Source organism: Lacerta agilis, chromosome 1, assembly GCF_009819535.1.
Source record: "Lacerta agilis isolate rLacAgi1 chromosome 1, rLacAgi1.pri, whole genome shotgun sequence".
NCBI classification, from domain to species: Eukaryota; Metazoa; Chordata; class Lepidosauria; order Squamata; family Lacertidae; genus Lacerta; species Lacerta agilis.
The window spans coordinates 19,950,698-19,965,130 of NC_046312.1; the positions used below are offsets into that span (position 1 = coordinate 19,950,698).

The 14,433-nt window shown below is 44.7% G+C and overlaps 1 protein-coding gene across 1 annotated transcript; it reads left to right on the forward strand.

Moving 5' to 3' along the window:
* On the forward strand, positions 1 to 13,344 carry LOC117041578 (alpha-1-antiproteinase-like). Its single transcript, XM_033140524.1, has 5 exons — positions 1 to 83; positions 4,695 to 5,309; positions 9,049 to 9,316; positions 11,063 to 11,210; positions 13,095 to 13,344. The coding sequence occupies exons 2-5, from the start codon at positions 4,712 to 4,714 to the stop codon at positions 13,284 to 13,286; spliced, it is 1,206 nt and encodes a 401-aa protein (XP_032996415.1). The 5' UTR covers positions 1 to 83; positions 4,695 to 4,711; the 3' UTR covers positions 13,287 to 13,344.
* Positions 13,345 to 14,433: the final 1,089 nt, after the last annotated feature.

Genomic DNA, 14,433 nt, shown 5'->3' on the forward strand with positions numbered 1-14,433 from the left:
TGCTCACATTGCAGTTTGCATAAATAGCAGATCATGAAGAATCAGAGGCTTTCTAACAGAAGGGAAGGTTCTGCACAACTGCTGTAAGTATCTGTCCTCTTTGGGTGCCTCAAAACTGTCACTGTTTTGCGGGGGAAGTTCAAGCGCATGCCAGAACCTTTCAGGCTTGCACAGTTAAAGCGGATAAAAGTGTTTTGTTGCCCTACCGCAACAAATCCATTGCTTTGGAAAGCAATGGGTAAAAATGCACTTAAAAGTGTGGGGGTGAACAAATGATAAATTGGAAGATGTGTAAAAACAGCATAAGCAAATTAGGATGAGCGAAGGATAAAGGCTCGTTGACATGCAGACCAGACATAGGGCAGTATCCAGCCAGTGTCCCATCAGTGCCTGGATTACCGTTTGCACAGTGGAACTGTTGCTCAAGTTTAAATCTTTGCACTGACTGAACACGTTATTTAGATACTGTCCGTAGTCAAACTACCATGCAAGCAAATCAGGATGAATACAGATTAAGTAAACTGATCCAGATAAACCAGGGGATGGGGCAGTTAAATACTGCTTCGCAATGTATTTGAAAATACTGACATTTTATATATATATATATATATATATATATATATATATATATATATATATACAAATTATCAAACAATCCAATCCAATGCATTTTCCCTTTTTTTCCCTCCTCGTCCCCCTCCCATCCTCCCACCCCCTAGGACTTCCCCCAGGTCCCTTAACTGTTTTGTTAATTCAATATTGTTTCTGCATGTTGAACAATTTAAAATATTATTTCCCTGTTATTCAAAATCCTAATCTGTTAATAAAATTTGTGCATGTTTATTCAAATCCTGCCAATGTATATAAGTCTCTTTGTTGTTTTTTCAAATAATTTATGTAAAATCCCCATTCTTCCTTAAAGTCCCGATTTTCCTTTTCACGCAATTTATTTGTTAATTTTGCTAGTTCCGCATAGTTCCATCAATTTTTCTTGCCATTGTTCCTTCGTTGGTGCTTCTTCTTTCTTCCAACCTTGTGCTAGCAAAACTCTCGCTGCAGCTGTAGCATACAGAAAATACTGTACTGTATTTTCAAGTGGGTATCTTTAAATCTGCCTATTCCCCTGAAAAAAAAAATGTCTTTAAGTGACTTCTTGCTGTCCATTATCAGGGCCAATAAGAGTGATACTTAGGATTTTATTTATTGCACTACTCAGAATCATATATAAACTTACTTTAATGTCCTCGTCGCTCAGGATGTTGGGTAATTGCAAAAGTTTCCCCAAATTTGCCTTCAGATTTTTGTGCTGTTTGCACACATAAACTGGGGAAATGAAAGCTTGTTTTTTCGTTTCCAAGTTTAAAAATGATTTCTTTGTACTCGTGCATGAAAAGGGGAGTGAACATCATCTGGTGCAGAAAAACATATGCATTTCCAAGATCTGCTTGTATTATAGAGGGTTTTTTTTAATGATTTAGAAGAAAGTAAACATGACTATATTGCAAAGAGAATGTGATTGCATGGAAAGAGTATAGGGGAAGGGCCAGAACTCAGGGGCAGAACAAACCATAGCATCTTCAGGCAGGGCTAGGAATGCCCGCTGCCTGAAACTCTGGAGAGCAGCCATCAATCAGTGTAGACAATACTGAACAAGACCGGACAATGGCCTGGCTTGGTTTTAGGTAATTTCCTATGCTACTGTAAAGCATGGGAGTCAAATAATGCCTTTGGGAATGTACCAGCCCTCTCTGGCCAATGCCAGCTCTAAAACACTAATTGCAATTTAATGTTTATCAGTGATAAGAAGCAACAGCCAGCAGTGTGGCACAGTGCTTACTCACAAGTAGATCCAATGTAGAAATGACCTCCACCTTGCTGTTTTTAATTCACGTCACAAACTTGTGTTAAGCTTATACCAGTGTAGTTTGAACTTCTTTTTCTAGCATTTGAAACCTAGACTCTAGAGAGATAATAGATTACATAGATAGATGATAGATAGATAGATGATAGATAGATAGATAGATAGATAGATAGATAGATAGATAGATAGATAGACAGACAGAAAGACAGACAGACAGACAGACAGACAGATAGATGCATCTTCAATTAAAATATATAGAACCCACCCTATTTTTCTGGTGGCTAGTTGAATTTAATATTCTCTTACTATTTAATAAAATTGTAAGACTGTCATCATGCTGCAGTTTAGGTAGCAGCCAATTGGCCGCTTTGAGAATTCCAACGTGATGGCAGAATGGCAGACTGGCAAGTGTGCAAGAAGCGGGCAGCCCAGGCGAGCTGTTTAAAGATGGGTGGAAGGCATGTCAGATAGCGATTTGGCAAACCACTCCCCCTCTGTTAAACATCATGACGTTTAAAGGAGGGTGGGAGGTGCCTCAGAGAATGGTTTGCCAAACAGCTCTCTGAAGTGCCTGCCAGCCTCCTTTTAATAGAGGTGAGGTTGGGGCTAGTTGCTTGAGGTGAACTGTAAAGGAAGGGAATTGGTCCGGTGTAAAGGAAAGAGGGGGGTGACTAGGTATGGGGTGAGGCAGATTGTTAAAGAGACTAAGCATCCCCTAATATTTTGTAACCCAAACTGTGAAATTATGGCAAAGGGGCAGTGAAAAAAAGCTCCAGTAAATGAGAATAATTATCATTTAGGTGAAATTGCCACCCAATTTTTAATTTGCTGCTTCTTTTTTTCAAAAATAGATGCAAATCATTACACATTCGTTTTTAAGGCTACCTTGCACCTGCAAACTACATTGCTTCAACTCTAAAATAAAAGGTGAACATGTGCAAACATTCACATTTCTAAAAAAAAATGTATGATTTTTTTGTTTAAATTGTGAATATTGTGCTAAAAATCCAAAATGCTTTTTTTTAAAGTAATTTTGAATAAACTTTAAAAACAATAAACACATGTAGTATTTTAAACTCTTAAAGTCACCAGGTCTGAAGTCCTGGTGACTGACTGGTTGATATTTTCACAGCTAATTGGCTCACAAGAGCTTGCTTTTGGCTAAACTGCAATAATTGCATGCATGTCACTTTAAATTACCCAACTCCTATGTGCAAAACGGCACAGTGGCACCAGGCATGTATCCCCAGGCAATGCTATATTTGCACACCTAAGACTTTTCAAAGTCCGGGACGACTGTCATAAATATGTGTTATTGTACTTGGGGATCAAAGTTTGAGTTTGATGGGTCTATTTGTGGTTTATTTAGTTTATTTGGGTGTGGGGGTTTTGGTTTTGTTTGAATTTCTAGATGTTCTGATTAGTTGGTGTTTTTTTTTAGATTTAGCTTCTTGCAGGGGAAATGCATTTCAATCCCTTCAAGTAACCAAAAATGAATTGCTTTGTGCATACTCCAACAGGGGTAGTATATATAAAAACATAATAAAACATTAAACATTTTTTATATAAAAAAAACCACTTCCCTATACAGGGCTGCCTTCAGGTGTCTTCTAAAGGTTGTATAGTTACTTATCTCTTTGGCTTGGGGGTCACATAACTCCATACCCTCCAACATCTCTCCGATGAAAGTAGGGATGTCCTAAGGAAAAGCGGGACATTCCAGGATCAAATCAGAAACTGGGAGGTGTTCTGTAAATCTGGGACTGTCCCTGGAAAATAGGGACACTTGGAGGGTCTGCACTAAAGCATAACCAACATGTGCAAATCTATATTGCAGATAGATGTGTGCATATTATGGCATTGAGTAGGGGCAGTGCTGTCAAGTATCCCGTTTTCCCCGGGATTCTCCCTTATTTCAAGCAGTTTCCCGCTGCTCTCCCTTATTTTTTATTTCCCTTAAATTTCCCATTTTTAATGGAAGCAGCTCCTCCCCTGCTGGCCAAGGACTGGGTGGGAAGACCTCGCCTACTTGGAGAGAAAAGCCTTAGCCCTCAAAGTTGCCGCTGGGCCCCTCAGCCGGCCAATAGGGTTAGCTGGCGGGCGGAGCCTGGCTGCCTTTGAGCAGCTGCTGCTTCCTGTCCTGTTTTGATGGGATCAGACAAGAAGACGATGGGGCTCCATCGCGCGGAGCACATGGCTGCCCTCCTCTTTGCTGGCAGCCCTCCTCTTTGCTCCGCTCTGAGCCCGAGCCCGCTTGCTTTTCCCGGCTGCCGATACGTTCAATGCTGCTCCGCCCACTTTTGCTTCTGGCCCCGCCCACCACTGACATGTGACTGTCCCCAGGATGGGTGAGACTGCTGATCCCTTATTTTCAAATCCGAAACTTGACAGCTATGAGTAGGGGTCAGCAAACCTTTTCAGCGGGGGGGGGGGCGGTCCACTGTCCATCAGACCTTGTGGGGGGGGCCCGGACTATATAAATTTTTGGGGGGAGAGAACGAATTCCTATGCCCCAGAGATGCATTTTAAACAAAATGACACATTCTACTCATGTAAAAACACGCTGATTCCCGGACCGTTCGCAGGCCAGATTTAGAAGGTGATTGGGCCGGATCCGGGCCCTGGGCCTTAGTTTGCCTACCCATGGCGTTGAGGTATGCATTGTGTTTGGAGTGGAGCCAGCAAAGTGCATTCTTGACTGAAGTTTGACAATGAGCTGACTCTGAATGGGAGCAAGCCCTGTTTTGAGTTGTTGTTGTTGCTGCTGCTGCTGCTGTTGCTACTAACACATTTTGTGGCAAGTAAAAATCTCTCTCTTTCTCTCAATTCACAGAAGAACTGACCGGAAGAATGCAGTCTGCCATCTGTCTCTGTTTGATACTGGCCAGCCTCTCCAATGGGCACCACCTGGGTCCAGATGAACAGAACAGCACACAGCTAGCTACTAGGCTATATCCAAATGTTGGCCGTTTTGCAATTAAATTTATGAGTCTGGCTTCTTCAGCCTCACCTGATAAAAATATTTTCTTCTCGCCCCTCAGTATAGTCTCCACCTTTTCCATCGTTTCATTGGGGGCAAAATCTGCCACACGCACTCAGATCCTAGAAGGCCTTTGCTTTAACCTGACAGAAATTCCAGAGAAGGAGATCCACCAGGCACTCCATAATGACTTTTCCACGCTCACTCGCTCAGATTCTGGGTACCAACTTGAGCTAGGAGACGCTCTGTTTTTAAGGGAGGGCCTGGAGGCATTACCAACCTTTCTGGATGATGTCAAGGCTTTTTACGCTGTAGAGGTGTTGCCCACGAAATTCCAGGAGCCGAAAGAAGCTGAGAAACAAATCAACGATTATATAGAGAAGAAGACCCACGGGAAAATTTCGGAGATTGTCAAGGGTCTTGATCCAGATACCTCACTGGCTGTAGCTAACTACATATTCTTTAAAGGTACACTTAGGGGTGGGGGATAAATTTAACCCTGTTCAGATTTTAAGACAAACCTTCTAATCTGAATTTTTCGAAACCATGCGAAATCTGAAATGCAGCAGTCCTTTGAAATTTGCACTTTGCTCAGAAGGGGCTCATGGGCTCAGAGTAAATCCCATCTCTGGGCAATCCAGTCAGATGGGCGAGGTAGAAATAATTAAATAACTATATATTATTATTATTATTATTATTATTAGGGAGAATCCTTTGCCTGTGACTTGAGGCATGTATCTGTGGACAAAGGCATGGAGTGAGCCAATGAGCCCCTTCCCTTAATCGCCCCAAATACTTAGTCCCCAAGCATCCCCTTGTTTGCTGGGGAAAATCTTTGAGGGGCTTCTGCTTGTGTTCCCTTGGATGTTCCCTCCATATGACCAGGGACACTGATAACGTCGCACAACGTGTCCTACTCTTGTTCAAGTGAGTTGAGTAGAAGCTGCCTACAAAGCATCCCTGCTCAACTGGAGGCGGGTGCAATTCATGTGAGGACCTAAGGGGTAGGGTTTGCATGCATATCCCCAGCCCCTGACATCATTCACACTTTGAGTGGTTGCGAGTCCAGACAACCTTGAGTCTCACAGTGAAGCTGCCGCCACATGTTATCTTCACCAGTAATAATAATAATAATAAAATATTATTTATTTGCCACCCATCTGACTGGATTGCCCCAGCCACTCTGGGCGCCTGCCAACAAAATATTAAAACACAGAAAACCTCAAATAAAATAAAAAAAACCTCACCTATATAGGGCTGCCTTCCGATGTCTTCTAAAATTCAGACAGATGTTTATTTCCTTGACATCGGATGGGAGGGCGTTCCACAGGGCGGGCACCCAGCTGTAACATGGACACATTCAACCTACATTTCTGTTACCTCCGAGGATGTGGACAGGCTGCTTGGACGAGTGAAACCGACCACCTGTCTCCTAGATCCTTGCCCATCCTGGCTTATAAAAGCTAGCCGGGAAGGGCTGGGCGATGGCCTCTGCGCGGTGGTGAATGCTTCCCTCTGCGAGGGAATCTTTCCAGACCCGCTGAAAGAGGCGGTCATTAAACCGCTTCTTAAAAAAACATCTCTAGACCCGGCCAATATGGCCAACTATCGCCCAGTCTCAAATTTACCATTCTTGGGCAAGGTGATTGAGCGGGTGGTTGCTGAACAACTCCAAGCACGCCTGGAAGATGCGGACCATTTGGATCCCTTCCAATCAGGATTCAGGCCTCATCATGGGACTGAAACTGCCTTGGTCGCGCTGGTTGATGATCTCCGGCGGGCTAGGGACAAAGGTGAGAGCTGTTTCCTGGTTCTGCTGGATCTCTCAGCGGCCTTTGACACCATCGATCATAACATCCTTCTGGACCGGCTAGAGGGGTTGGGAGCTGGGGGCACTGTTATACAGTGGTTCCGCTCTTTCCTCCTGGGCCGTGTTCAGAAAGTGGTGGTGGGGGATGAGTGTTCAGACCCCTGGGCTCTCACTTGTGGGGTGCCTCAGGGTTCTGTCCTCTCCCCCATGCTTTTTAATATCTATATGAAGCCGCTGGGAGAGATCATCAGGGGGTTTGGGTTGGGTGTTCATCAATATGCAGATGACACCCAGCTCTACCTCTCTTTTAAATCAGAACCAGTGAAGGCGGTGAAGGTCCTGTGTGAGTGCCTGGAGGCTGTTGGAGGATGGATGGCGGCTAACAGATTGAGGTTGAATCCTGACAAGACAGAAGTACTGTTTCTGGGGGACAGGAGGCGGGCGGGTGTAGGGGACTCCCTGGTCCTGAATGGGGTAACTGTGCCCCTGAAGGACCAGGTGCGCAGCCTGGGAGTCATTTTGGACTCACAGCTGTCCATGGAAGCGCAGGTTAATTCTGTGTCCAGGGCGGCTGTCTACCATCTCCATCTGGTACGCAGGCTGAGACCCTACCTGCCCGCAGACTGTCTTGTCAGAGTGGTGCATGCTCTGGTTATCTCCCGCTTGGACTACTGCAATGCGCTCTACGTGGGGCTACCTTTGAAGGTGACCCGGAAACTGCAATTAATCCAGAATGCGGCAGCTAGACTGGTGACTGGGAGTGGCCGCCGGGACCACATAACACCGGTCCTGAGAGATCTGCATTGGCTCCCAGTACGTTTCCGAGCACAATTCAAAGTGTTGGTGTTGACCTTTAAAGCCCTAAACGGCCTCGGTCCCGTATACCTGAAGGAGCGTCTCCACCCCCATCATTCAGCCCGGACACTGAGATCCAGCGCCGAGGGCCTTCTGGCGGTTCCCTCACTGCGAGAAGCAAAACTACAGGGAACCAGGCAGAGGGCCTTCTCGGTAGTGGCGCCCGCCCTGTGGAACGCCCTCCCGTCAGAAGTCAAGGGAATAAACAACTACCTGACATTCAGAAAACACCTAAAGGCAGCCCTGTTTAGGGAAGTTTTTAATTTGTGACTCTGTATTGTATTTTGATATTTGTTGGAGGCCGCCCAGAGTGGCTGGGGAGACCCGGCCAGATGGGCGGGGTATAAATAATAAATTATTATTATTATTATTATTATTTCAACAATTCATTCTTTCACCCCTAACGTCTCTTACTGTAATGTCTCCACAATTATCCTAATTGCAGCACAGAAGGCATTTTTGTTGTATGACCCACAGTGGCCAGGGTGGTAATGGTTAACTCTTCCCTTCCTAGTTACAACTCCCCAGCCCCTGCTCAAAAGAGCCCCTTATGCCTTATTTGAGATTGATGGAAATTGAAGCCAACCATATACTTTTTTCAGGCATAATTATTGCAGTTTTCAGGGGGGGGGGGTTCACAGCAGATGGGGAAAGTTAACCTTTTCTTCCCTAGCTGTGGCCTTCTTAGAAATGCTCCCGTATTTAGGGTTTGGGGTGGGGATTCCTAATAGATCCAGCAAGAGGTTTAACTTTTTATCCAGTGTAATTGTAGCACTGGGAGGAGGTGGTGAGGTGGTGGAGAGGGATGCCCCAAGGGCTACATCCAGCCTGTGGGCTTGGATCCCACATTTGACCCCCTCAACTAAACAATTAATTTCCTTTACTTTCTTATTGTGTAAAATGCACTGCTCTGGTGCAGCTTTGTTGCTGTAGTATTTGTTGGGGCATGTGCAAAGTGCCCACCCCAATGTCAGCAGAGTGTGCAAAAGACCAGAGAAACAGTAAACACTTCTAAGAAAAGTCAGTTGCTTTACTGACAATAATGCAGCTCCAGATACTTACAGCAGATACCGGTACTTCCCTTACAGCATACAGACCACACTCTGGCCAAGAGCAAACTTGCCTCCAAACACAGCAGCATTTATATTGTAGTTTGTGCTGAGTGATTCTCACATGGTTGCTGACTCATTCTCACATGATGAATTAGCTGCAGGTACAGGCAAACACACCCCAGTTAAACAGTGCACCAAAAGCAATCATATCTTGCCCTTTTTCCCCTCTACATGCATAAACATACATCAACAGTATTCAACCCTACATAGCAGTTCAGGAAGCTGAGCTGCAGTCTAGACTGCTGCAGCACTTCGATAGGAAAACAAACCGTGCTTGTCTATGAACCTCCTGACATGTTAAAACATCATTTAGCAACAATCTCTGCAAGAAACAAAACACCAACATTGCAAATAAAATTCATATGTTGTGATTTGAATGAACTGTTTAATCTCTCCATAATGTGGTGGTGGGCTCTTCTTTTCTCTTAAGGTGCCTGGGAAAAACCTTTTGATCCAGCTCACACAGAAGAAAGGGACTTCTTTGTGAATGAACACACAACTGTCAAAGTCCCGATGATGCACAGGTTGGGCTGGTTCCGGTATTACTATGATACTGAATTACATTGCCAAGTGCTACAGATGGACTACAAGGGGAGTGCCACCACATTCTTTATTCTGCCAGATTCCGGAAAACTCAAGCAGGTAGAGGAGGCTTTCTCATTAGATACTTGGACCAAATGGGCAGTAAAGGTTCAACGGTAAGCTTTGTGTTGCTTCTTTAATGTTTTTGTTAGTTATATTTGTAACCAGCCAGTAACTTAGGGCAAAGCTACATTGGTTGGTTATAATGTTAAAATGTATTATAAAAATGTGACACCAGAGGGTGCTGTAGAGCAGCAATCCATCGGCAATAGGAAATTGTATTGAGAGCTATATTACGGGGGATTTTTTACAGTGTTTTTACAGATCAGTGTAGATCCAGCCTTACTATCTTGGATTACCATACCACTTACAAGGTAAAGGACTAGATGTGGGCCATATAATATAGGAAAGCCTTTCTGAATGTTAGGACTACTTTTACTTTTCCAGGGCAACCTTATCTAGTAGTAGTTGTAGGATAACCAAAATGCTTATGTCTAATTAAAACATGAAGGTGTTAATGCCACAGAGTGAGCTGTCCTGAGACAAATGACAGGATGCTGCCCTCGTGCCACATACAGAAGCTGACTTAACTGGCCATTTGAACCATATTTCAACATTGGTAGTAACCAGAATTGTCTGCTGCACCTGAGTGCACAGCTCTGTCCATACACAGCTCTGTGGGATGCAGATAGGACTGTGGTCTAAACCAGTGTTTTTCAACCTTTTTTGGGCAAAGGCACACTTGTTTCATGAAAAAAATCACGAGGCACACCACCATTAGAAAATGTTAAAAAATTTAACTCTGTGCCTATATTGACTATATATAAAGTAATTTTCCCACGGCACACCAGGCAACATCTCGCGGCACACTAGTGTGCCGCGGAACAGTGGTTGAAAAACACTGGTCTAAACCGCTGAGCCTCTTGGGCTTGCCAATCAGAAGGTCGGCAGTTCAAATCCCTGCGACAGGGTAAGCTTCCATTGCTCTCTCCCAGCTCCTGCCAACCTAGCAGTTGGAAAGCATACCAGTGCAAGTAGATAAATAGGTAGCGCTGCAACAGGAAGGTAAATTGTGTTTCTGTATGCTCTGGTTTCCGTCACAGTGTTCTGTTGCGCCAGAAGTGGTTTAGTCATGCTGGCCACATGACCCAGAAAGCTGTCTATGAACAAATGCTGGCTCCCTTGGCCTGAAGCAAGATGAGTGCCACACCCCATAGTCACCTTTGACTGGACTTAACCGTCCAGGGATCCTTTACCTTTACCTTTACCTACAGCTCTGTCCATCAACATCTTGTTGTCACTCCCTAATTTCTGCCACCTAAGACAGCTGCCTCACTCTGCCTAATGCTACGGCTGGCCTTGTTCTGAGATAACGTACATGGAGCTCCTCAAACTTGAAATGTGCTCTGTAAATGCAAAGTATAACGGATAGAATATTCTTGCATGCTGCAACAAAAGGAAATATTGCAGCTCCATTCACAGGCTGTGGAACTGGGTGCCATTTTGCTGAGTACCTTTATACTGAACTGGGTGCCATGCCACAACGTTGTGCACCAGCTGAAGCCTTTGAAAGGTTCTCATAAAAGTTTGTTGCTGTAACGCAGCATTCAGCAACCTGGTGCACACAGGATCTTTTAGGCTACAGCTCCCATCAGCCCAGCCAGCAGGGCTGTGCTAACTAGGGCTTATAGCAACCGTAGTCCAAAATACATGGTACGTCCCAAGATGGTGATGGTGGCCATAGTTGGACAAGGAGCACATGTTTCTATCATATCCACTTGGGAGCCGTGAGGTGCCCTTTTAGATGTCAGCCATTTGAGCAAATAATTGAAGTAATTTATTGTATCTTTCTGTTCCTGAAGTGCTACAGCATCTGTGTTCCTTCCAAAGTTTAATATTTCTGCCAAATATGAACTAAAGGAGCCCCTCAGCAAAATGGGCATTACTGATGTCTTCAGTGATCAAGCTGATCTGACAGGAATCACTGGGCAGCCTTTGAAGGTGGCAAAAGTAAGTTGAAAACAATAATTCCCATTAGTCACATGACTTCATTTTATTTTATTTTTTGCAAAGGATCTTGTTTTATTTGGGCAAATTGAATTAATTGTGCTCCATCTCTTTAAATTATTCTTATTCTTATAAATTAAATTCATCCAAAGTTCCCATTAAATTTGTATACCGCTGTTCATCCAAACATAAAAATACAAAATGAGAACACAAAATACATAATAAAACGAAAACAAACCAATAAATCCCCTCCAACAAACACATTTAAAAGGGGTATAGGATTTTAATCACCAAAAGGCCTAGTTTAAGAGGAATTTTTCCCCAGCACCTAAGGATATATACCATATATACTTGAGTATAAGCCTAGTTTTTCAGCACATTTTTTGTGCTGAAAAAGCTGCCCTCGGCTTATACTCGAGTGAGGCACGCGGTGGGGGTGGCAAGAAAGAAGCCCTTTCTCTCCGCTCGTGCCGCCACCTGCTCTCCCCAGTCAACCACTCCTTAAGTGTACAAGAACGGCGGTTCTTTACTCTCCCCAGGCTGTTTGTTCCATTCCTGAACTGCTTGCATAAATGCAAACTTGGCAAAGGAAGAAGAGGAAGGAGCAGCCCAAAGGGCTGCTTTCGGGCTACTCGTTCCTCCTCCTCCTCCACAGCGGCAAAGGTGAACCGGCTTATACTCGAGTCAATAAGCTTTCCCAGGTTTTTGTAGGAAAATTAGGTGCCTCGGTTTATATTCGGGCCGGCTTATACTCGGGTATATACGGTAATGAAGGAAAGCCTCGCTAGTAGGTGCTGGTAGGGATGGTAAGCAAAGATTCCCTCTTACAAATCTTAAGGACCATATTGCCTAATAATACAAGTTGTGACATACCACAGAATTAAGGAGACGAGGACCAGAGAAAGTGGACATAGTGAAGAGGAAGGAGCTATACGACCTGCTCGAATGAATGATAGATTAAATTGAGCACAACTACGATAAATAAAATAAAACTTACATTTGGCAGGATTAAAATTTAGCCATAATGTAGGCCCAGAGCAAGTGGCAGAAGTGTTGGATACTACTGGGGTCTTGGCAGCTGTCCTAGGAGACTGAGTATTGAAGCCAGGCCTTGTCCACCCCAGTAGCGTCACAACAGGGGGGTGGCGGGTGCCATGTCTGGGGGGTGACAAGAAGGCGCCCTGCGGGGGCTCGCAGCAAACGGAGGATTCGCCGTTCGCGGCTTCAGCCGCAAATAACAACAACAACAACAACAACAATTTATTTGTACCCCACCCATCTAGCTGAGTTTCCCCAGCAAGCACAGGATCCCGGCACCGTCCGTACAGCGCTGGAGCGCTGCTGGCGGCATACCACTATGTACACCGCAAGTGCAGCGTCGCTATGTACAACGCATGCCCCGTATGTTGCGACGCCGCACATGCGCCATACATAGCGGTTTGCTGCCCCAGGTGTCACGACGCCTTTGTTCGCCCCTGGTCCACCCTGTTCTCTTTTTATTTGAAGATGTGTGTTTGAAATAGGACTGCGCCGTATGCTGTCTGACTATGATATTCTCTTCAGCGTTAGCCTCCTCAGTGCCAACAAAGCTCACATTTCTGAACATTAGGGTTCGCCCAAGAGTTCTGATACCCTTTTGAGTCCCTGGCTGCTAAGGGTCTCATTTGCCCTCATAGGCATTTATTGTGATTGGTTGCACCAACCCATGTGTTTTTGTGGTGTCACCTCAGCAAAGTTACTCATTGACAGAAGGGGAAATCACATAGATGGCCAGAGGTAAGTGGCAGTGAAGACAAAGGCCTTTAAAAAAAAAAAAAAGCATTTCCTTCACAAATGAAATCCTTTTCTCCTCTCCAAACTCTGATGTCTTTCTTTGTTCTTCCTCAGGCTACCCATAAGGCTGTGCTCACCGTGGATGAGAAAGGGTCAGAGGCAGCGGCAGCCACTGTTGTGGAAGCCATACCTATGTCTTTGCCTCCAACCTTAGAATTCAACATGCCTTTTTATGTGCTAATGTATGAAAGACAGACCAACTACACATTGTTTGTGGGCAAAATAGTAAATCCCGTTCAGCACTAAGTGTCAGTGAATTCTGAATGCAGCTCTGAAATAAAGCATCTTGGCAACCTAAAGTTAATGTGAAGTCCTTCTCTTTTTCAAACCAGAGGCAGTGCAGAATGATGTGGGAATGAAAAGGAGTCTCCAACTACTTGTTTTCTGACTATTTTCCATGCACCCTTCAGAGCATAAACAGTAGGTGTCCTGGTATTGTTTTTGCAACAAGCCAGAGGTTGAATCAAACATTACAGCCCCCCACAGGAGAACCACGAAGAAGACTGTAGTGTTTCCTGTGATTTTTCAGCTGATCAGATATAATCTATACACTTCCTAGATGGGTTGCCAAAGATCTGGATTTTCATGGACATTTCAGCGATTTCAGCCCAGACACTGCTTCCGATGGCAGAATCCCAGCTATGTCTGGGAAATTCCGGGTGTATGGCAGCCCTACAGGTGGTTATTGTTGTTATTGTTTACATTTATAGCCCACGCTTCCTCCCAGAGGAGCGCAGGACAACAAACACACAAACAGTAAAGCATATGAAAACAATTCCAGTACAGAAGCAGGCTATGAAATATGTCTAGTTGAAAGGCTTGTTGGAAGAAGGTCTTCTCGAGGTGCCAGAAAGAAGATGGAGTCATCATTTGTCTAATGTTTAAGGGGAGAGAATGCACAAGAGTAGGTGCAGAATGGACCTCCACATTAAAATAGGATCTTCAGGAGGCCCTCACCTTCAGTAACTGGACTGCAAGAAGATCAAATCTATCCATTCTCAAAGAAATCAGCCCTGAGTGCTCACTAGAAGGACGGATCCTGAAGTTGAGGCTCCAGTACTTTGGCCACCTCATGAGAAGAGAAGACTCCCTAGAAAAGACCCTGATGTTGGGAAAGATGGAAGGCACAAGGAGAAGGGGACGACAGAGGATGAGATGGTTGGACAGTGTTCTCGAAGCTACTGACATGAGTTTGGCCAAACTGCGAGAGGCAGTGAAGGATAGGCGTGCCTGGCGTGCTCTGGTCCATGGGGTCACGAAGAGTCGGACACGACTGAACGACTGAACAACAACAACAACATAATGGGTGGGACTATTTTTTTCAGGTTACAACTCCTATCATTCCCGATTGTTGGCCATTCTGGCTAAGGCTGATGGGAGTTCGCTGGTGTCC